General features: G+C 48.5%; 1 protein-coding gene across 4 annotated transcripts; it reads right to left on the reverse strand.

Annotated features, from left to right (window-relative positions):
- Positions 1-8,186: 8,186 nt before the first annotated feature.
- PEX5 (peroxisomal biogenesis factor 5) lies at positions 8,187-19,929 on the reverse strand. Of its 4 annotated transcripts, XM_030020373.2 has the most exons (16): positions 19,851-19,929; positions 19,122-19,325; positions 18,548-18,583; positions 18,239-18,371; positions 17,397-17,531; positions 16,169-16,274; positions 14,883-14,973; positions 14,431-14,547; positions 13,954-14,046; positions 13,659-13,778; positions 12,947-13,090; positions 10,720-10,790; positions 10,335-10,550; positions 10,029-10,194; positions 9,676-9,833; positions 8,187-9,308 (listed from the first exon to the last, which is right to left on the reverse strand). In XM_030020373.2, the coding sequence occupies exons 2-16, from the start codon at positions 19,269-19,271 to the stop codon at positions 9,107-9,109; spliced, it is 1,938 nt and encodes a 645-aa protein (XP_029876233.1). In that variant the 5' UTR covers positions 19,272-19,325; positions 19,851-19,929; the 3' UTR covers positions 8,187-9,106. The 4 variants fall into 4 exon arrangements, with proteins under 4 accessions (XP_029876233.1, XP_029876232.1, XP_029876234.1 ...); XM_030020372.2 differs by lacking the exon at positions 19,851-19,929 and having other exon boundaries at positions 19,122-19,408; XM_030020374.2 differs by lacking the exons at positions 13,954-14,046; positions 19,851-19,929 and having other exon boundaries at positions 19,122-19,776.
- Between the last annotated feature and the right edge of the window lie 847 nt (positions 19,930-20,776).

The following is a 20,776-nucleotide window of genomic DNA, read 5'->3' on the forward strand; positions in this document are numbered from 1 at the left end:
TAGTTGATTCTGGGAAGGGATGTGAGAAGATCAGATCTGCCCAAGTAAGATTAAAAGTCAGACTAAAATTGCAAGACCTGAGCAACAATCAACATTAAAAAAAAGATCTCACTTAAATCTCACTTAAAAAAAAAAGTCTCACTACATGATTAAAAGCATTTAAGTGTTTTTTCGCAGTTATAATTGAATTTATGGAGGCTGTGGGTACCTGAACTTTAATTTACTGATTGATTGAGCACTAGTATAATGACCTTGTGCCTGCTGAAAAAGTACTAACAATAAGCCAGTTAATTTTGCTGACAGAACATAAAGATCCTATGCCCAATATTAATTATTTAAAATATTCTCACTTTCACCCCTTGGAATTTTGTAGCAATGGCTCTCTCCACCCTCTCCCTTTGTAAGGTATGCTTATCCTGCAGCTGTTTTCTCATCACCTGAAAGATGGGTCAAGTTTCTGCAAATCCAGACATCACATCCTCACATACATGTTGCAGCTCTCAGCCCAACACTTAAACATCTTTCTCTTCAACTGCATTTCACAGTAGCTGCCCAAGAAGCCATCGAAAGTTTTTGTGTAAAAAGTGTGCATCTCACCTTGATGGCAGCGTCTCGGATGGGGAGAGCTGACGGCACTTCCTCCAGCCCGGTGCTGCTGTCCGCCAGAGGTGGCTCGCTTGCCTACATTTATAGCTTGCACAGAAGTCTTGTGAAACACCCTCTTCCGAGAAGTGGCCCCTATTACCCTCCGGGATCAAAAACCATTAACTGTTTTGTTTTGGTTTTGGTCTTCCTACAACCAGCCATCTCATTGCTTGGGTTCAAAAGTCCACTGAAAAGAAAACATCTTGATAATCCTTAGAGCTTTGGTTCTTGTTTGTCTTCATTCTCCAGAAGCCAGATGAATCACAGGAATAAAACCACATCAAAGTATTTTGTGATGCATGGGCTGTAGAATTTTTTTTCTTGCTGCAGCTTACATTTTTGCTTACCTGGGAAGCACATCTAATACACAATGTTAGTTTTCCAAAGGGTTTCTATGTGAGATGTCCAGGTGACATTTAAGTAGCTTTTTTTTTTAAATTCACTTTCCCCCTTCTCACCGATGTAGCCATTTGAGCAGCCACAGGGATGCAGAGCTGGTAAAGCAGGGCAGGGAGGCTCTGACAGAGCTGCAGTGGCAATATTTTTGCTTATTTTCATATTGCAGGTTTATTCTGTAATATATTTTCAGACATGTTAATTGGCTATCATGCTGGCAAGCCGTACTACAGTGGGAGGAAACAACAGGATCTTTGTTAGTGCAGAGCAATCCAGATCCTGCAAATACCCGCAGCAGTAAAAAGAAGAAGCTTCTTTTAAAGGCTGATTTTGCCTTGGCCACCTCCGAATTTTGAAATCAAGCAACAGTCTGATGAATGATAACAACTGTGTAAAAAAGGAAACAGCTGCACTGCCAATGGAAGCAAATGAGCGACCACTGAGCTTCACAGGAAGATACAGGTGGGAAGGGACGTCTGGAGGTTTTGATTCCACCGCCCCTTCCTCATAGCTGGGACGAATCTAAACCTGCCTGGGGCTGGTCAGCACCTCGCCCAGGTGACTCCGAACATCTCCAAGGTTGGAAGTTTCCCAGCCTTTCCAGGTGCTGAACCACCCTCAGAGGAAAGCGGTCCCTCCCGTTACCACCAGACGTGAGAAAGCTCACAACAAGGACTCGGAGGAGATTTAGTGGTTATCGGAGCAAACAAATCAAATAACCCACAGGCTCAGTAGCGGTAGATCTCAAATATACCTTGGATATGGGCAGACTGGCCGGGCACTGTGTGCAGACCTCCAAGGGGAACCCAGGAGGCAGGGGCTATGAGCCAGTTCTTCATACACTAGAACTCCCGAGAAAGAAAATACATAGTTGTGCTTACAGCTACAGAGCAGATGCTGCCCTAGGCTGTCGTTGAATGTAATGACCTCGATGGGCAACATCTGACAAGCAGAGCTTCTTTCAAGGTCACTGTTCGGACATGCCCTGCTGTGGGATGCTTCAGGGACCCCTGCTCTGTCAGGTAGGATGCTGCTGGAGAAGCTGGGGAGCTGGGAAGGGAGAGAGCTCACCCCCGCCAAAACAGGCAGCCTGTACACTAGCTCCAGCCAGCTAGAGAAACCCACGACTGAGAATTCTTTAACACCAGATCACAGAACTAAGCTCGCACAAAAATACATGGGGGTTTTTCCACATCGTCCGTTCTTTCGCTGCTCTGCAGAGGCTGGAAGTAGAGCAATTGAAATTTGCATTTGGGGGTTTGGAAGAGAGAAGCAAGACCTCACTTTCTAGCAGCAGCTAGACGTGAAATCAGCCTTGCTCTACTGCCAAATCACACCTTTACGGCACGGTTTCGCGTGTTGCAGTGAGCAAACCCTACAGTTCAGTGCTGCTGGAAAGGGCAAGGCCCCATTCCGCTCCTGAACCATGGTGTCCACCAGGATAGAGAAGGGAGAATGAGCATGCCAGTGGGAGGACTGTTTGCAGAGGGACTAAAACAGCCCAGAATAGGATGGATTTATGCTGTCATTGAACAACATTAAGTCTTCTTACCTTGCTAGTGTATTTTACTGATGAAATTAATTTAGTTGTGTTTCTGAAAAAAAATATTTTTTATATATACATAATACATAATTCATCACAAACTAAACATTCCCATCTTTCTCAGCACCTGCAGACTCAGAAAAGCCCTTTGGACAAATGTATAAGCCATGAAGGCAACACAGAGAGTGAGTCTGAGCGTGGCTCAACTGTCACCAAAGCTGGCAGTGGGGCTTTTCATGGTACCGAGGAAAATCAAAAGGTGATATATGATGGGATGTGTTGACACAAAAGCTTGACAAAGGATCTCTGTATAAACACTCCCAAGCTCACAGAAAAAAATTAGTTCCTGGTTCTAATGACCATCTTTCCTAGTGTTATTGGCATTGGAAACTAAATGGATTTTAATATCGCTCATCTCATTTATATGGTGCTTTATGCACAAGGAAGTAAGCCACTGAACAAAGCAGAATACAGAGTGGGGCTAGGAGTTTGATATTGGAAATATTTATGGCTTGGGGGTTTTATTGTAGGATTAGGGGGTTTTTTCCTTACGGGAAATTATGTTTCCCAAACTTCCCCCCTCCCTGCTTCCTGCAGAAATAGCAGTATCTCAAAATGAGGAAAAGAAAGTGTGTGACAAAAGTGAAAAGAAGAAGAAGAAAACTCAAAGAGGAGAAGGATAAACACCTCTTCCTCTATTGCCCTCAGCAGACAAAAAGCAAAAGAACGATCAAGAGGAATGATGAACATGCAGAGTCTTTGAAAGCATCGAGAACTACATTATGCAAAAAACACTTGAACAATCAAAGACTTATTCTGATTTGGAGCAAAAATTACTAAAAGATTTTTATCTTTTTCATAAAACTGGCTTGCCTTTTTTTTTTTTTTTACAAGACTAAATCATGAGCTTATTTTTTTGTTCTCCTGTAGAATTGTTCCCAAATATGTCAAAACTCTTATGTATTTATTTATTTTTATTTCCCTGTGGTTGGCTTCATCAACATTGCACTGCAGTAGTCTATTTTCCGCTAGATTGCAGGGTGACAAACAATTTCACTTAAAGCTGTGGATGTCACATATGTACCCACTTCACAGTGCTGGAAAAGGTAAAATGGTAAAAAAATCAAATTATCAACAAACTCCTTCCCCACTCTAGACCCTCTTGTGTTCCCACCCTTCTCCACCACAGCGGATACCTTAGTTTGTATCTCAATAATTATGCATCTCTTTTCATTCCTTACTTTAAAATAAGGGGGTTAAAAAAAAATAATAAAACCACATATGAACCGCATCTCCCCAGTTTCTGACTGCTGTTTTGTCTGGTAGTTGTGGACTCAAGGCAGCAGGACACTGGTTTCTTTGTTTTGGAGGGGTTTTTGTGGCTGGAGGGGGTGGTTTTTTGGTTGTTACCCTCTTTGCACTTGTTAGGGCTGGTAGAGTAATTCATCACAAAGACAGAGTCTGTTTCTCACTTTTGGCTCTAAGACTTCTGTTTCTCAAACAAAACAGCCCCCAAAGATACAACATAGGAACATGCAACTGGACCACAGAGCCCCAAGCTGTGAACAGCCCACCCACCAATAAATACACTCACCGCCAAACCCTTGAGGGAAAAAAGATGCCTCCTTTTTTGCCTAGCACTTATCTCACACACACTCCCCTTTTTTTCCTTTTCTCTCTTTCTTCGCCACTGTGTTTGCTGCACTCCCCAATTGCCAGTGCTCAGTAAAGTGGACTGAACAACACTACTTTTTCAGCAAAGACTAAAAAAAGGGACGACAGCACCCTGTCGGACAAGTGCTGCGTATCCACTTGCAGCACTGGGAGTGAGCTCCACAAAAGATGTGCTGGGAAGAGAGGCACAGCAAACACAGACTGACAAAAGCCTCATAAGTCCCACTTGACAAGACACAGAAGCCAGAAAGGAAGGGTAAGAGCTTTTCTAACTGTTATTTCCTTCCCAAAGTCTCCCCTTCCCAGAGAAAGGAAAAGGCAACAAGACTGTCTATGAATAATTGTTTCAGTTCAAAATGTCACAAACCCAACTGGGTTGCTTTCTGTCCCCGTCTTTAATAAATGTGCAAGTGGGTTTCCATGGCATGGTTGCTAAGCTGGACTCCACAAACACAAAGGTCCAGACTAATTAGATGCTTAGTACCAGGAGGAAAAAAAGAAAAAAAAAAAAAAAAAAGGCATGACAGACCACCAAAAGGTCCTAGGTTCACAGCACCACATTGGGCTGGGAAAGCCTCTCCAGCTCCCAAGAGTCACATGTTCAGAAAAGGCATCCAGCATTTTGTTCCTCTCCTGTTTTATTAGCAGGTTGTGCTCCTAAACCTTTTAGTGGCCTGGTCCAGGCAAGTGTGACAGACACGGACCTGCCCTCGACTCAACACTAGGTGTCACTTCTGCTTAAGAAATGCAACAGAGAAATTGAACAGTTTCAAAAAAACCCTACCTCTCAGGCATCAGATTTTCAGGGGATGTCTGTACCTACGACTCTTCCTAAAGTCACGGACAGTTACAGAGTTTTAAAGTTTCACACGTCTCAAATCAGGCATCCAAACGCATCAGAAAATACCATACAATGCTTTGCCATACTAAGCACAAAGGTGACCAGCAAAAGGTTTTAATTCTTATCTTTTGTGGGAGCAAGGAAACACATGCCTACGTGAACAAGGGACTACCATATGGAGAAGCTGCCAGAGTCTGCTCTGACAAAGCGGTCTGTCTTGCTGGCCTGTCTCTGTTGCCGCTTTGCTGCTTTCAGTCCTTCCTCAGTAGCAGACTTGCCTGCCAAAAGATTTCTGAGCATCAGGGACTGACTGAGAGGAGGAGAAAGAGGCATGGTGTTTGGCGTCAGGGCCCCTCAGCAGGCTAGGGCGTGAAGAAAATACTGCCAATAATACGGTAAAAGTAGAAAAGATACAGAAGCATGAGGTACAGAGGTAGGGAAAGGGCTCCCCCTGAGGAGACATGGACTGTACTAGAACCACATTATTTGCTATGTCTCACAGTATCAGAAGCACGAGGCCACAAAGGAAGAGGTAGCAGGCTTAAAACAAAAGAAAATACTTTGGATATCTAAACACAATTCTTCTGTGCATCCACAAGACATCGTAGAGACCAAAAGCACCAACTGGTTTAAAAATCAACAAGACACAGGCAGAGAATAAATTCACCAAAGGGTATTAAACAAGCATACTGATGCAACTTCTGGGTCAGGCAGTCTTTAAAGCAGCAGATTCCTAGAGAATATGAGAGTACCCACTATATGCTTGCCCTTACACTCTTTCCATGAACACCCACTTCAGGTCACCACCCTTAGAGCATTCCTCTAGAGGATTGGCCTGAGCCCTTTCCAGACTGGAAAGACTTCAGCACACACAGGCAAACAGGTAGGAGCCTAGGACCCAAAACAAGAGGTTGGGGGTTGTAACTCAAGAAAACCCAGGATCGTAATGAGGCTCAGCAGCTCAAGATGAGGAAACTGCAGTGGTAAAGGAGAGTATGCAATGGCAGCACACCCACCTTCTTGACCAGTATGGAAGCTAACGAGGAGCGCTGTGGCTAGAGGTGTAAGGATCTCAAAGCACAAATTTTCTTTTGCTGGGATCTCCCAGCTGGGCGTTGACTAAGGCCAACACCAGGAGGCAAGAGATCCTAAGACTTCTTGGGGCCTTAAGCAGCAAATAAGTAAGACACTGAAAGAAGAAATACAGCAGAAACACAGCAAGAAGCGTGGGTGGAAGAACAGGTACTGAACCATCCCCTTTGACCACAGGTCCAGTGCCCTGTGAAAGATCTAGTTTGTGTCCTGTGATGCCCATGGATTTGGTAAAGAACAAAGAAGGGCCTGCTGGGATCCCTCACACGCTTTTAGTAGTGATAAGCCCTGCCACTGTTCTGTAAGTTGGGGAAAGTACAAGAGGAGAAAGTACAGAAAGTGCAAAAATTGCAGAGCACAATCGCTTATAAGGCCCTCAGCTACCTGATCTAGCAAGCATTCAAGTCAGACCTGTTGCAAGCAGGGGGTTGTATTAGGGACCTCCAAACATCCCTCACTGCCTTACCTTTCCGTGAATCTAAAATACTCAGCACCTACTACCCACCCCTGCTGTACAACAGGGCTTGGCAACGGAAGGTGGATGCGGCTGGAAATGCAAACTAGGATCAAGATACTTACAGAGCCCCAGCGCGAGCCTGGTTCGGAGATGGCCAGAGAGGGTTGCAGAGGGCAGGCAAAAGGTGTGAACTGGAACCAGAATGCAGATACAATCAGCCAGCTGCTGTTCCCTGCACCAACACTCCATTCCAAAGACAATTCTTAACAGGACAAGGTTAGACATGGCCTGGACAGAGGCAGCTCAGTCTTCACTCAGCTCTGGCAGACTAAACAGGGACTAGTGTCTAGGTGAAGATCTGGCCTCAGCAAAGGTAGCACAGATGCTGCACAATGATTTAAGTTGGGAGCGAGGGAGGGAAGAAAGTCAGAACGATTTACAGGGAAAGAGGACAAACGGTGACAGCCCACTCTAGCTACAGGGACAGGAAGGGATGTGTGATAGGGAAGGACACCAAGCAAAAAGTCAAGAGATTAAGCCAAATGTCAAGGGAAATTGAGACAACTTGAGGAAGCCAAGGAGAGGAGCACCTGAGGATGAGAAAAAGGGAAGGCCAAGCAGTGGTAACGGGAGTGTGAACAGAGAGGAATGTGGTACAGCAAAGAGGCAAAGGAAATCAGTGGTGAGAGGGTCAGCAGAGACCTAGGGGAGGGAGAACACCTGGGCAGGAGGTGGGGAACAGCATAGGTACTCATGTTTTCTTTTGCTGGGCAGAGAAGAATCTGACAGAAGGACTGAGATCAGTAAAAACCAAAAGGCACATCTCTGACCAGGAGCAGTGAGTGTGAGCAGGATGCAGAAGCAGCATTTCCCTTCCTTTTAGACAGCACAAACAGCAAATTGTTTTGCATGCATGACAGCAATTTCAGAACAGTGCATGTAGGTTTCAGTGCCACAGGGCTGGATGTGAGACACAGGGGAAGCTAGAGCTCAGAAAACATACAGCAAGAACTATTCTCTGCACACACTTTCTGCTCCTGATTGTTACAGTAGCAAGAGAAAAACAAGCCTGTGCAGGTAGAGGTATGAAGAAACAGGTGCCTGGTGGAAGAGGAAAGGTAAGTGCTCCCTGCCGAAGCTCCAGGTCTCGACTACTGCAGCAGTCAGGTTCCTCAAAGAGGTGGTAAATGTAACACAACTTCCCTCACTGCAGATGGCGAGAAAATGAGGAAGAAAAAAAAAAAAAAAAAAAAAAAAGCTTCACTGACCCCTAAACCTAGGCAAAAAACAAAAGAGAGATCTTTGGCACAGGGAAGCTCTTCTGCTGGCTCACAGAACTGAAGCCTGAGGCTACAGCAAAATGAGGTCCTTTAAGCTTCATCTGCATATCAGCTATCAATAAAACAAAACCTGGGTCAAAAGAGAAGACAGAAACTGAGAGAGACTCTGATGTATCTTTTGAAAACCAGTGGGCTAATACCCCCAGAGATCTGTACTACTCACTGCATGCAGCTCCAACAGAGGCACAGAGAAAGACGTCATTTTGGCAATTTTAATTCTCCCCCCTTTATTATACAAAATACTTTACAATTAAAAAACATTTTCCCCAATAGAATCATATACAGATATTTATAATTAACAAGATTCAGTTACACACAAGATGGGGAACTTCTGCACAAAGGAAAACAATGACAGATGATCAAGTGAAAATTAAGACTTGACCCTTTCCCCACCATATGCTGGGAGGGGAGGTTACATTTTAGTCTTTTATTCCTATCACATTCCCTCAAGTCTGAACTCTGGGATCTCCTCTTACCCTAACAGGGTAAGGGCCTCCACCTGTATCCCTAGCATAAGTACAATACTCTGCTCTTAAAAGGTACATGAAGAGACACTGAAAAACTAGCATCTGGCTGTACCGTAACATTACCAGTATTGAGAAAAGAGGACTGCTGGCCCCCCATTTCCCTAGCAACCCACATATACACACATGCAAGCACATACATGGGGGAAGCATGCTCAAAACCCACAATTTTTCACCCTTTCACCAAATGGCAATCCCACCCCACCAAAGCAACCTGCACTCGAGACGCATCCAGCAGGTAGTCTCTGCAGAATGGCTGTCATTAAGTCTCATAGCCAAGCTGGGCATTACTGCAAATGCAGCCTGGCGAGAGGGCTGGGTGTTGCCGTCTTCCCCGCTTTGATCACCTGCCTACCAGCAGAGTGTCAGCCCGTCATGGAGGTGAGAACGTGAACCGCTCAGAGATGCTCAGGCCACAACAGACAGGTAGGGGAAGTTGCACGCTTCAGCGGGAGGTCCTTGAAAAAACAGTTGCCAATGATCTGCCCTACCAGAGCAAAGATATGTATGAACCCTACGGAACATTTCTCTCTCTAAGGAAGGTCACCACTGGGCTGGGCCAACCCTGCACTCGCAGGGGAGCCCATCCCAGAGTCACTGCTGGAGGCCAAATGCCTGAAGCAGTGTGGGAAGATCATGGGCATCAGCTGCCCCGTACAGGTCACTCTGTCCCAGCATGGAGAGGGCCATGCGGAGGGTGCTCCAGATGTTGTCAGACATTGCGCCTTGCTGCCCCCGTGGACCTCGGCTCTTCTGCTGCATGTGCAAAGCCTCTAAGAAGTGCTCCACAGCCTCACTGTCAACATGAGAACACACACATGCTTACTGGAGAAGATGGGGGAGGGAGTATGAGATGTACCATTTGCTTCTAAAGTACTTCCCCTCCAAGAGGGTCTCCTCCTCTCCACCAGATCCTGCCCCGCTCTAGAACCATCAGCAATCCCCCTCTTCCCTCTTAACAGAAACTGAAGTCCAGATGGCCCCTACTCCAACTGCATCCGCATGACACTTTGTTCTCGGGGCAGTCCACACACTCGCTCTGCTCTCCTATGCCAAGGGAAGGCTGCAGGCAGCACGGCACTGCCCTAGCGACCTATTGCAGTCTCTCCCCACAAACACACGCACACTCATGGTCACAGCAGATCTGCCCATCCTATGCTCACCGGTGGGCACCTAAGTTGATGCAACTGATGCCCAAGTTGTAGCGAGAGCGGATGTATCCTGGCTGGAGCTCCAGGGCCCGGCGATACGCAGCCACAGCTTCCTCACTCCGATTCCCATTGGCCAGGGTGGCACCGAGCTTGTTCCATAAAAGATGGTCCTGGAGGAGGGGGCAGACAGAAAGGGCTGAGATAAACTGGATCTTTTTAAGCTTCAAGCCAACCCTCCCTTCCCCATGTGTCTGTTTTATTCCTCCACTCCAAAAATGTACCCCTCATACAAGCAGCACCTCCACCCAAACCTTCACCCATAAACCTCCAGGTACCACCAGCATGCACAGCCTGCCCTTTCTTACATTGGGGCGCACACTGAGTGCGGCACTGAAGCAATCCACAGCCTTCTCGTACTCGCCACTAAGGTTGAAAAGGACACCCAGGCCACACTGAACATCAGGATCCACAGCTGAGGGGTTGCTGCGCACAGCTGCTAAGAACAGCTCTTTCACCTCCATGAACAGCGAGCTGCAAGAACACAGAAGAAGGATATTGGCATACTGTGGAGAGAGCTGGCTTTGGGTTGCTCCCTCTGCTCCTGCCTGGCCCAGTCCCAACCCTCCAAGAAACGTCTCAGCTGAAGGCTGAAATTTGTAACCCTAACTCACTCAGACAGCAGGGAACCTAGGACACGCTTGGAAGGCCCCAGGATTGTCCCCGAGACACTGTCCTCCGGTTCCTTCTCCAGCAGGTGGGCATAGTCCGGTTTATGGCGTAGCCAGTCCCGCAGGGTCTCACATGCCTGTTTCTGCAAGGACTCGTTGGTGAAGCTGACTGCTAAAGCCATAAGTGCCGTGAGGTTCCCAGGCTGCAGTTCCAAGCACCTGCAGGTCAAAGAAAGAAGAGTGAATACGGTATTCAATCAGTCTGGGAGACACCCAGATACAGGCGGTAACACAATCGAGACAGAGCACACCATGCTAGCCATATGGTCCTTGTGGCACTATGCACTAGACAAGGAGCCACGCTCAGAAGCTCTTCCGCAACACTCACTGTCTGAGGGCACTGATTGCCAAAAGCTCCTGTTCATTCTCTGCTTGGGTGGTTCCCAGATATTGCCAGGCCTGGAGAAGATAAAGATGCACCAAGTCAGACTTCTTCACATCCAGAGAAAAAGATCAGCTGATAAACCACAGACACAGAGATTAAATCCACCATATTATCCCACATATTTTTAGAGTGACACCAAATGTATGCAAGTATACACATTAGCCACAGATATAAGTTTATCTCGAAAGACACAGACTTTATGGCACATAGGTCCTCAAGGCCAATAAAACTGGTGTTGTTACAGTGAGAAGTAGTAGTGAATGTCTACCTGGAGATCTATCATCAAGCAACTGTTGGCAGTTTTACACTTTTAAGTCACAGAATCTCCACTTCTAACTGTGGTCAAACTGCAGAGGAAGGAGGGAAGAAAACAGATCTCTCATTTCCTAAGAACAAAATGGCATAGCAGCAGTGCTAATAATAAGGAGCCCCCCAAGGCAGGCAGTTGTGTATACTTGTGCAGTGGTCCACTAGCAAGCAATAATCCTGGGGAGTTGACCATCAGACCTGGAAGTAGCAGCACTGTTATTTTACTGGATCTTCAATCATCACGACACCAGTACATGAAAACCACTTCCATCTCCAGGCTGCTGACATAGGGAATAGTTAATTAAGGCACTAAATCCAAAGTACCTCTTCACTTTATGTTGATAACCACAACCCTTGCTCAAAAATGGGCTAGAGATAGTTAGCGGGATGGTCAGCATGAAGTACCCGCTTTTTGAATATAAGTCACAAAATGCAGCGTCCACTGTCTCAAGGAAGGAAACTGTTTCATTAGCAAAGACCCAGACACGCTGCACAAGACACCACGAGCAAGAGGCAACCTACTGTCTCAAATCTCTAATGCCTCACCATATAGCTAGCTGCAACTCAGCAAGATCTGACCAGTGGTAACTGCACAGCGTTCTGCAGGCAGAAGAGCTGAGATTCAAGGTAAAGTTGTGATTTGGACCAAAGCAAACATGACATTTCTTTCAGAGCAATTGTTCAAGTCTATTTGATCACTGTACCATTTGTGAAGTCTTGACTTCTGTACTTTCTGCAGAGTCGTGGTAGAAGAATTCAGAATGTTTTCAATACAGCTAGCGAGAACTGGCCTAAGATTTCTTCCCCTAAGGTTTCAACTGCCTCTCCATTATGCTCAGCCTGCAGCCCACACTGCCTATGAGAAGACAGTGCCAATACTAAAGGAATATTAGCAACACCTTTTGACCACTTTAAAGCTAAAGTGGATCTCCAAAACCTCTGCTTACTTTTCACCTATTCCCAGTGCCCAAGAAAGTTAGTTGCCTGTATTCCCAGAAGCCAAGAACCTCTGTTCCGACACGTCACTCTCATCTAAGCCTCAGGATTAACAAATCGGGTATTTCCAATCACATACAATTAGCAGGGCTTGAATCAGACACACTGAGAATTCAGCATCCATGGGTCCTTGAGGCAGGCAATCCAGAAACAGACAACATGACTGTATATGCATTCTTCCTCCTGAGAATATCCACATCCTCTGCCTCTGGAGAAAGGCACACACACTATTCCATTTCTCAATCCACCCTGCAGAAATTGAAGTGCTTTATGGAAGTAAGTATTCACTGAATTAGGAGCTGGAAACTTGTCTTCAGTATAAAAATCATTCCCTGGCCCACAGCTTCAAATGAAGACTGTGAAGACACCCAAGCCATCCCTCAACCCTTTTGGGTTACATCTTCTGGCATCTAGACAGAAAACCTAACCAGGACCCCTAGTCTAACAAGCTGCTCAGAATTCGTCTTTAATACAGATATTGAAAACAGTTATCATCTGTCATAAGCATCTGCAAACTTGCAATGTCAATGAAGAATTCCACAGAAGCAACTTAAGAGACAAGAACTCCTTGTCTTGGCTCCATGCACAGTTTCATGTGCTCCAAAGATTTTACACAGCTCTGGGCCAGAGCCTTTGCACTTTTTGTAACTGACATTAGTCATAAACCTCCTTGCCCACAGCTCTCCTGGGGATTCACATACATCAGCTACATACCCAGAGCCACAGAAAAATGACATGTTTTTGTACTCCCGGCACAGCTCCCAACAGTGAAGTGAGTTTTACACACACACCCTGACACCTCACAAGGGAAGGATCCAAGTAGCAGGACACCTGGCCAAGGCCTGTTATCTCTGCTCTCACTCACCTCCATATGATCTGGCTTCTGTTGCACTGCAGCCTCAAAGAGCAAGACAGCATTGGGGAGGTCACCTTCTGCCAAGCGCTTCCGCCCCTCTTCAAATGCATCTGGGTGATCTCTCATGGGATTATCTTCCTCAAACTGGTAACCCTAGCAGGGAGGACAGACAGGTGGCTAATGCTAGGAGACAGGCTTAGGGAGAAAAGCACTCTCTACAGTACAGCACAGTCTAGTCTTCCTCCATCAGAAACACTCAAACTGCAGACCAGCCAGCACCTCGCCCTCTCTGCCAATTTGTAGCAGATCAGAGAACAACGGCTCTTCTTCCTGCTTGCTCTGTGCTGAAAAATTCCCCCAAACCAGACCTGGAATAAGTTGCAACGGAGACTAAACATCTGGTGCAGGTACTATCAGCTTGCGGTTGGGGTGAGGGGCGACAACACTTGCGCACTCATTGCAAAGAATCCCAGCATTAACGGGTATTTGGTGTTGGAGAGGAACTAGACAGCATTTGCAGACAAGCACAAGTGAAAACAGTGTTTGTTTAACCCCTAGCTGATCTGGGATGAGGGTGCAAGTGACAGCAAAAGATCAGTGTGAGAAGGAATCCTAGCAGCATTTGGGGTCTGTGGAGCTCACCTGTGAAGCAGACACACTGCCAGTCTCCTCAAGGCAGTCCATCACAGCGCTAGGGCTGAGAGACCCTGTTCTCTATTACCTTGTCATATGATGAAGAGCTGAGGTCTTCATAATCAGAGAGCCAGGGGTGAGCCTCTGCATCTCTCTTGGCCATCTCCTCCCATTCTGCCTGGAGTTTGTCCCAGAAGTCCACATCTGACTAAAGGGGGAACAGAACGTGACTAGAGTATCTCAACCATAAACTGAGCTCTACAGACACCCCAGAAAACACCCTCGTAAGTGTTTCTAGCCCTCCTGTAGCATGCAAAGGAGAGAGGCAACCCTACCATGGGCTCTCAGTTGGTACCCCAGTCCTCCTCCTCCGTCAGCTTTACCTCCACAGCAGTCTTTGCCTGCTCAAATTCCGTATCAAGAGTTGACACGTTCCCAGATCGCGCAAATTGATCCACCCAGGCATCGGATGCCCCCTGGGAGTTTGGAAACAGAAACACACCTTTCTTTTTAGAATTTGGCAACCTCAGGGCACATCCCAAAACAGCAGGAGGGTCTGTGATGACCCCTCCTCCCATCAGCAAGAACTGATGGCCTGTAAAATGGAAAAGAGTGCACTTGGATATCCCCTTTCTCCCAGGTGCTACGGGAGATGAGAAAACTCACACTGCCCATATACCTTCCCAGCTTCTGGCTAGACTCTGCTAAGAAGAGCCCAACAGCCCCTCCCTCGCCTCCCCCAGCCTAGTCATTATTAGAGCATTGCTGAGAGTTGGACTTGCCATTCTCCCTCGCTCCCAGACTGCGCACTGTGGCAAAAACCTTTCCTCCTTCAGAGCACATAGGGCTGGGGCTCCTACCTGCTGCTGTATAAACTCAGCTGCCCATTGCTCTGCCTGATCTTGGTCTCTGTGGGTCACCTGATTAGCTTCGATCGATACCCTCCCATCTCCGATCTGGCGGACAAACTTTAGGAACTGTGGCAGAGAAATGAAACAAGGGTGGAGCTGGGCAGATGCTTTGTCAACAAGCCCTCTGCCCACGCCTCCCTCCTTCACTAAGAGGACTTCTCTCTGCAAAGTGAGCACAAAAGGCCCAAAAAAGTGGGGAGGACAGGACTTCACCAGAGCCATGTGGTAGAGATGGACAGTATCTGGATTGGATTGTAGGGTTCAACTTCTAGGAATCAGGGAAGAAATGGAAACATGGGACAGGAGGAGGCTTTATTCCTTTACTGTCTTCCCCCTTCTCAATTCCCCACACCCCTTATTCACACTAGGTATCTGTCAGCCCCAGTCAGGGAATTTCTTACCTCAGAATTCTTGAGTTTCGGATCATCCACTTTAGAGAGGAAATCACTAACGGTTTTCTTAAGATCATCCTCAGGTTGATATTCCTCATACCTGTGTTCAGAGGCAGTAAAAGGGAAAGAGAGAGTCTGATACCAGGCAACAGTGAACTCTTTCACTAACAGTGGTCTACACAGTGGGCCAGACAACAATATTGAGTGATAGCACCCCTCCTCAGAGACTCCGGGGTTCTCCTAAGTGATTCAGTACCTTTATTCATCTGTAAAAATTCAAAATTACTACACGGTTAACTGTGCAAGTGACTGAACAAACAGCAGCAGAATTAAACAATTACAGTGACAGCACAGTTCTGCAGAACAGTCTGGATTCCTTTTCAAGCTCACATGCTATCAGACATTGCAAGTTTTAGCACTACCAAAAACAAGGTCATATATCTAGGAACAAAGAAAGTAGGTTGTGCTCATGGAAGAGGAACAGTGTCTTGGAAAAGCATCAACTCCGCAGAAGATTGAGGGCTCACAGCAAGCACATAACTCAATATGTCGTCTGGCTTACAGCAGGATAGGACCAGTTCCAGGTGCTACCACTACATTCAGTCTTGGTGAAGTCTTTGGAACTGGCAGCAATAACTCAGGAGTGTCCATATTTGCAGAAAGGTATCAGAAAAGGCAAGCGTCAGGAGGAAGGAGAATCCAAATGCGCAAAATCTCTTTTAGGGAAAGATCTAAGAAGCCCAAATTGCTTGCTTGTGTTTTGCTTCTTTAATTGAAAAACTTGACTGTAGTCAACAGGCTTACAGAGAAGATCCGTGGTAGTAGACTGTTCTTTAATCTACCACACAAAAACACATTAAAATAATGTCTGGAAGGCTGGAAGTGGTTTGTCAGATAGGGAGAATAAAGTGATGGAAGTTAACAACTAGTAGAGTCTAGTACTCGAGATCTCTAAATCTAAAAAAGCATCTGTTGCGGAAAAAAATTTCTGCTTGATTAGGAGTTCCTGAACTCACTCCTGCAATCACTTTAAGGAGCTTTGCATTAGGCATGAGGTTAAGTTAGCCTACATGAACACTGTATCTTCCTGGAACTAGAATATAGAAAAGCTAGGATCTCTTACAAACTTCAGTCTCCAAGCACTGTTTCCTCCTTTCTCCAAAACTGCCTGAGAACATCAGTCTAGGTTAAATGACTCAAAAGCATTCAGGCCACAGCAGATTTCTATCACCTATCCAAACTTCACCCACCCAAGTGCCTAGCAGCAGTAACTAGTCTTGAGAAGACAGACTCACCATTTATCTGCCAAAGACTGGTCTTCCGATTCCCCAAGCCACAGTTTCTCCTCTGACTGCTCTAGGTATTCTTCTGCCCACTTGGCAGGAGACACAGACAGTGGATCTGCATAGGACATGAGGAAGAATGGGGAGAAGAGTAAGATAGGCAGACCATCACTCAGATTAACTTCAGATTTTGCTCTCTCACAGTTAGCTAACATACAGAGGACACCTCTTCAAAGAAAGATTGTTTACACTTGTTTCTTCTAACTTTGTTTATTCTGATCTAAAAATCAAGCCTTAGGTTCAGACCATGTATTAGTACAGATGCCACTGTGCTGCCAATAACCTTGTGATTTTCTACTTTCATTTCACAACTTATTTGTCTGCTCCATGTGGGATACTATGTAGGTCAGGAAAATTAGCAATGCATTACAAGTCTCTGTCAAAAGCACCACCTACGAAGCACTAGGTTTTCATCAGAACTTTCTCAAACACCTTTGTAAATGCTGACTTATATTCCCATAAGTATAAAGAGTGAAGGTCAAAGAAAGGGACTACCTGGCTCTCTACAGTGGCCGCTCCTGGACAAGAGAAGAGCATCTCTTTAAATCTTACTCATAACTTCCAGATTAGGTCACGAACAGTAACAGGACCCTACGCCAGCCCCAGCTCTATCCACAATGCAGGATGGCTTTTCAGATAAACTAATAGCTTGCTTGAAAGGGAAAGCTTAACCGTTGGGCCAGAAACATTCACTTGGCACATTTCCAAGGTGCAACAGCTCTCCACCTCCACGAAACTGACAAAAAGTATTTGGCCAAAGCACACGAAATATTTGCCTTTGTACCAAAGGCAAATTTAGCCTTAAGAGAGGGAATTAAGGAATATGTAAGCTAGAAGCAGTACCAGACCATCTCCAGAATTTGCATCAGTTGAGTCATAATACTTTTGCAAAAGCAGTTTGAATAGCCTGCTTCTCCTAAATTCTCCAGGTAACCTCAGCTAAAAACAAAAGACCCTTACACCTGAATAAAAGCTTCCACACCACATTGTTCACAATTTGGCTAAGCCATCGCAAAGCAGGGTTCCCCCCCCCCCCCCCCAACCCCGTTAAAGCTGCTGCAGTAAACACTGACTTCTGGGCCCAAAGCATTACTCCAATTTCACATTCAGTAACTCTCCACTACACACAGGCATGTGACTGGGCAACACCTTGACAGTAATTCCAAAAGGGACCCTTCACCTGTCACTTCAGCAATGAACTCCTGTGACCAGTCAGCCTCATTGTAATCGGAGGAGACATCACCAGCACCATCCGCTGCAGCCAAGAATTCCTGGGTCCAGTTTTCAGACAGTGCCAGGGCTGCCACACCTGGAGCTACAAGAAGAAAAAAACAGTAGTGAGGACTGGAGGACTCAAAGGCATCATTTAAGTATCCCAGGCTAGCGCTCATCATCTCTGATCTTTCCCTTTCTCTTTGTTAGTATAAAATCACAGAAAGATTCCACTTGGAAGGAATCTCTGGAGGTTGCTAGTGTTCTCACAGCAGGTTAACACTAAAGCTAGAGATTAGGTTGCTCAGGGCATTCATTAGGTAACTTCTGAACTTGTCCAAGGCTGGCAATTCCCCAGCCTCCCTAGGCACCTATTCCAGTACTGAACCATCCTCCAAGGGAAGAAATGTTTCCTTACATCTAGTCGGTTCCCCTGTCCGCAAGTTGTGTCCATTGCCCCCTGTCCTTTTGCTGTGTATTGCTGCGAAGATCCTGGCCGTGGCTGCTGAAAGACAGCAACTAGACACTCCACCCTTCATGCTCCCTGCCCCTTAGACTCCTCTTTCCCAGGCTGAGCAAACCCAGTTCCCTCAGTCTTTCCTCTTAACACCACATAGTCCAGTCCCTGGACACCTTATTGATCTCCACTGGAATTGTTCCAGTACGTCAGTGTACTGGGAAGCCCAAATCTGGAAACAATACTCCAGATACAATCTCACAAGTGCTGAATAGATGGGAACCACCCTGCTAGGAGCTTAACCATAACACCAAGATCTTTCCCAGCTTTCCACCTACTCTAGCTCCCCTCACCTCGCTGAGGGGCCTGTCGGAAGCTCGACTGTTCAATCTCTTGCATCTCAGCCAACAGATCATCCATCTTAAAGGTCTGGGGCGCACGGGAGAGTAAAGGGGCATTCTGCTCTTGCAGGAACTCTCCAACCAGCTGCCAAAGACAGAGATGGATTACACACATCGCATAGAAGATAAGCAGGCAGAGCCATGGAGCATGACAGAAAGAAATGGGCTTGTCAGAAGGGAAGACTAGTATCAGGTAAGGGGAAAAATAGCAAACAGTGCTGATGAGAAAAGCAGTGAGGAGATGCATCAACCTGTTCTTACCTCATCTTCGGTGGCCACCCCCAGCGGTTTGGATACCTACAGGGAATAGTGGGCAATTACCCCAACAGCTTGGACCCCATACCCCTCTCCACACGCCCCCCGTGACCCAATTAGTTTACAGCTTCCTTGAGCTTAGGCTGTCAGCATTTTCTTGCGTTAGCTGCCTGCTTACGTGGAAGCTAAAGGAGCGGGGATACCCCCGAGCGATACCATCCAACCCCCCTCCCAGCGCTTTCTGGGTTCGGGCCGTGGCAGCAAGGCACACAGCTCACCGCGGCCACCGCCGTCCTCCGAGCGCCCACCAACGCAGCTTCCACGAACGGGCCCTCGCCCCACAACCCCGCAGGACAAATCGGGTGACCCCGGGGCCTCCCTCCCCAGAAACAAAACAAAAAAAAGCAACGCTGCACCTATTCGCACGACAGTCCCCCCCCCCGTACCCGCTCACCTCACACACACACACACACTCCCCCTCAGCCAGCATCCCCCCCCATCCCCTGGCTGACTGACCCAGCGGCGGGCAGGCCCCACACCCAGCCCCAGCTCGGCAAACCGAGCGACCGGCAACACTCACGGCTGCGGCTCCCGGGGCCCCGGGGGGCCAGGCCAGCGGGCCCTGAAGTCCCTCCTGCCGCAAGGCTTTGTCCTGGGTGAAGTGGCCGGCCAGCTTCATGAGGGGGTTGGAGCCCCCGCACTCCGGTTCCACCAGCTCCCTCATGGCCATGGCGCCAGGCAGGGAGGGAGGGAGGGTCGGCGACAAACCCCGCCGGGCCTGCACCTGGCCCCGGGGCGGCACGGACACCGGGGTGAACGCCAGGCGGAGGGACCGGCTACCGGGGACGCCCGGCCCCGTGTCCCGACCCCACTACCACCCGCCAGCCCCCCCCCCCCCCCGCCTTCCCCTGCCGGGGCGGGCGGGGAGGCCGGCCGCGGAGGCCCCGAGCTCGGACCGGAGCCCGCACGGGCGGGGACCGGGCTCAGAGCCCCGCCGCCGCGGCGCCAGCTCCCCCGGCCGGGCACGGCTGCCGTGGCCGGGAAGAGCCTCCGCCCCGGGAGGAGCGGGACACCCACCCCCCCCACCCCCGGCTCCCTCCGCCCGGCCCCGGTTCCCACCCGCCGCGGGCCCGGGAAAGGACACCCGCTCGCCAGGACGGCAAGGCCGCGGCCTCCCCAAGACGCCCCGCGCCCCCGCCAACCGCCCAAGCGGCGGGACCCCCGCCGGGTGCCGGCCGCGGCCCGGGCGGGCGGGCGGAGGGACCGGGAGGGGGCGGCGCGGCGGGGCTCCCCCCGCCCGGCACCGTACCTGGGGCTGCCGGGGCTCACGGGGTTCACGGGGGGGGCGGGGCCAGCTCTTAAAGGGCCAGGCACCCCGCCAACGCCGCACCGGAGCGCCTTAAAGGGCCAGAGTCCGGGCGGGACCCTACCGCCCGGAGGACGGTCCCGGTCCCGGTCCCGGTCCCGGTCCCTCCCGCCGCCGGCGACATGCCGATGCAGCTGGAGCTCCGCCCGGGTGGCTTCAGCTCTGCGGGCGCCGTCCCCGCCCCGGTGGCTGCACGGCGGCCGGGCTCGTCCCGCCTTTCTCCCGCAGCTCCTGGTTCCCCAGCCCGGTAGTTCCCGCGCTGGACCAGCACGGGTGGCGGAGAGGACGGGCTTTGACAGCGCCTGCGGCCCGCCGCGTCGTCCTTCTGCGCGTGTGATTCCAAAGGGAGAGCAAACCGCCTGGAAAACCAGAGCTCATCCGTGTATAGCCTCCGAAAGAGTGGGAAAAGCACAAAGAGGGGGTTGCGTGATGTGTACCGCCTGCTGTGACATTAGGGTGCTAGAAATAAACTGTTTTCAGAATCTAATCCCACCTTCCTTTTCAAAAGGAACATGCTGCTGTGCAGGATCCTCTCCAGACTTCCCATCTATCCAAGAACTGATGTCTGGTGCTGTTTTAGGTACTATTCTTTGGCAGCAAGTCTTCTGGAGCACACTCCTTACAGCTTTCAAATGCATGTGACAGCTACAGCCACTTCTGTGCTAGCAAGTAGCACGGCTCAACAGGAGCAAATCTTTAAAGTGGTAAGAGTTGGGGCTGGAAATCCAACATCCACACCAAACATGTTTGGGGAGCTTTACTTTGGATTGTGTCTTCCCTGGTCCCGTGGACTGCACGCCAATTAGTGGCTGAAATGCATGAGGTGCGCTCCTATGTACGGCTCGCCTGCTAGCTTAGCACCACCTGAA

The sequence above is a fragment of the Aquila chrysaetos genome, chromosome 7, assembly GCF_900496995.4.
Source record: "Aquila chrysaetos chrysaetos chromosome 7, bAquChr1.4, whole genome shotgun sequence".
In the NCBI taxonomy this organism is placed as follows: domain Eukaryota; kingdom Metazoa; phylum Chordata; class Aves; order Accipitriformes; family Accipitridae; genus Aquila; species Aquila chrysaetos.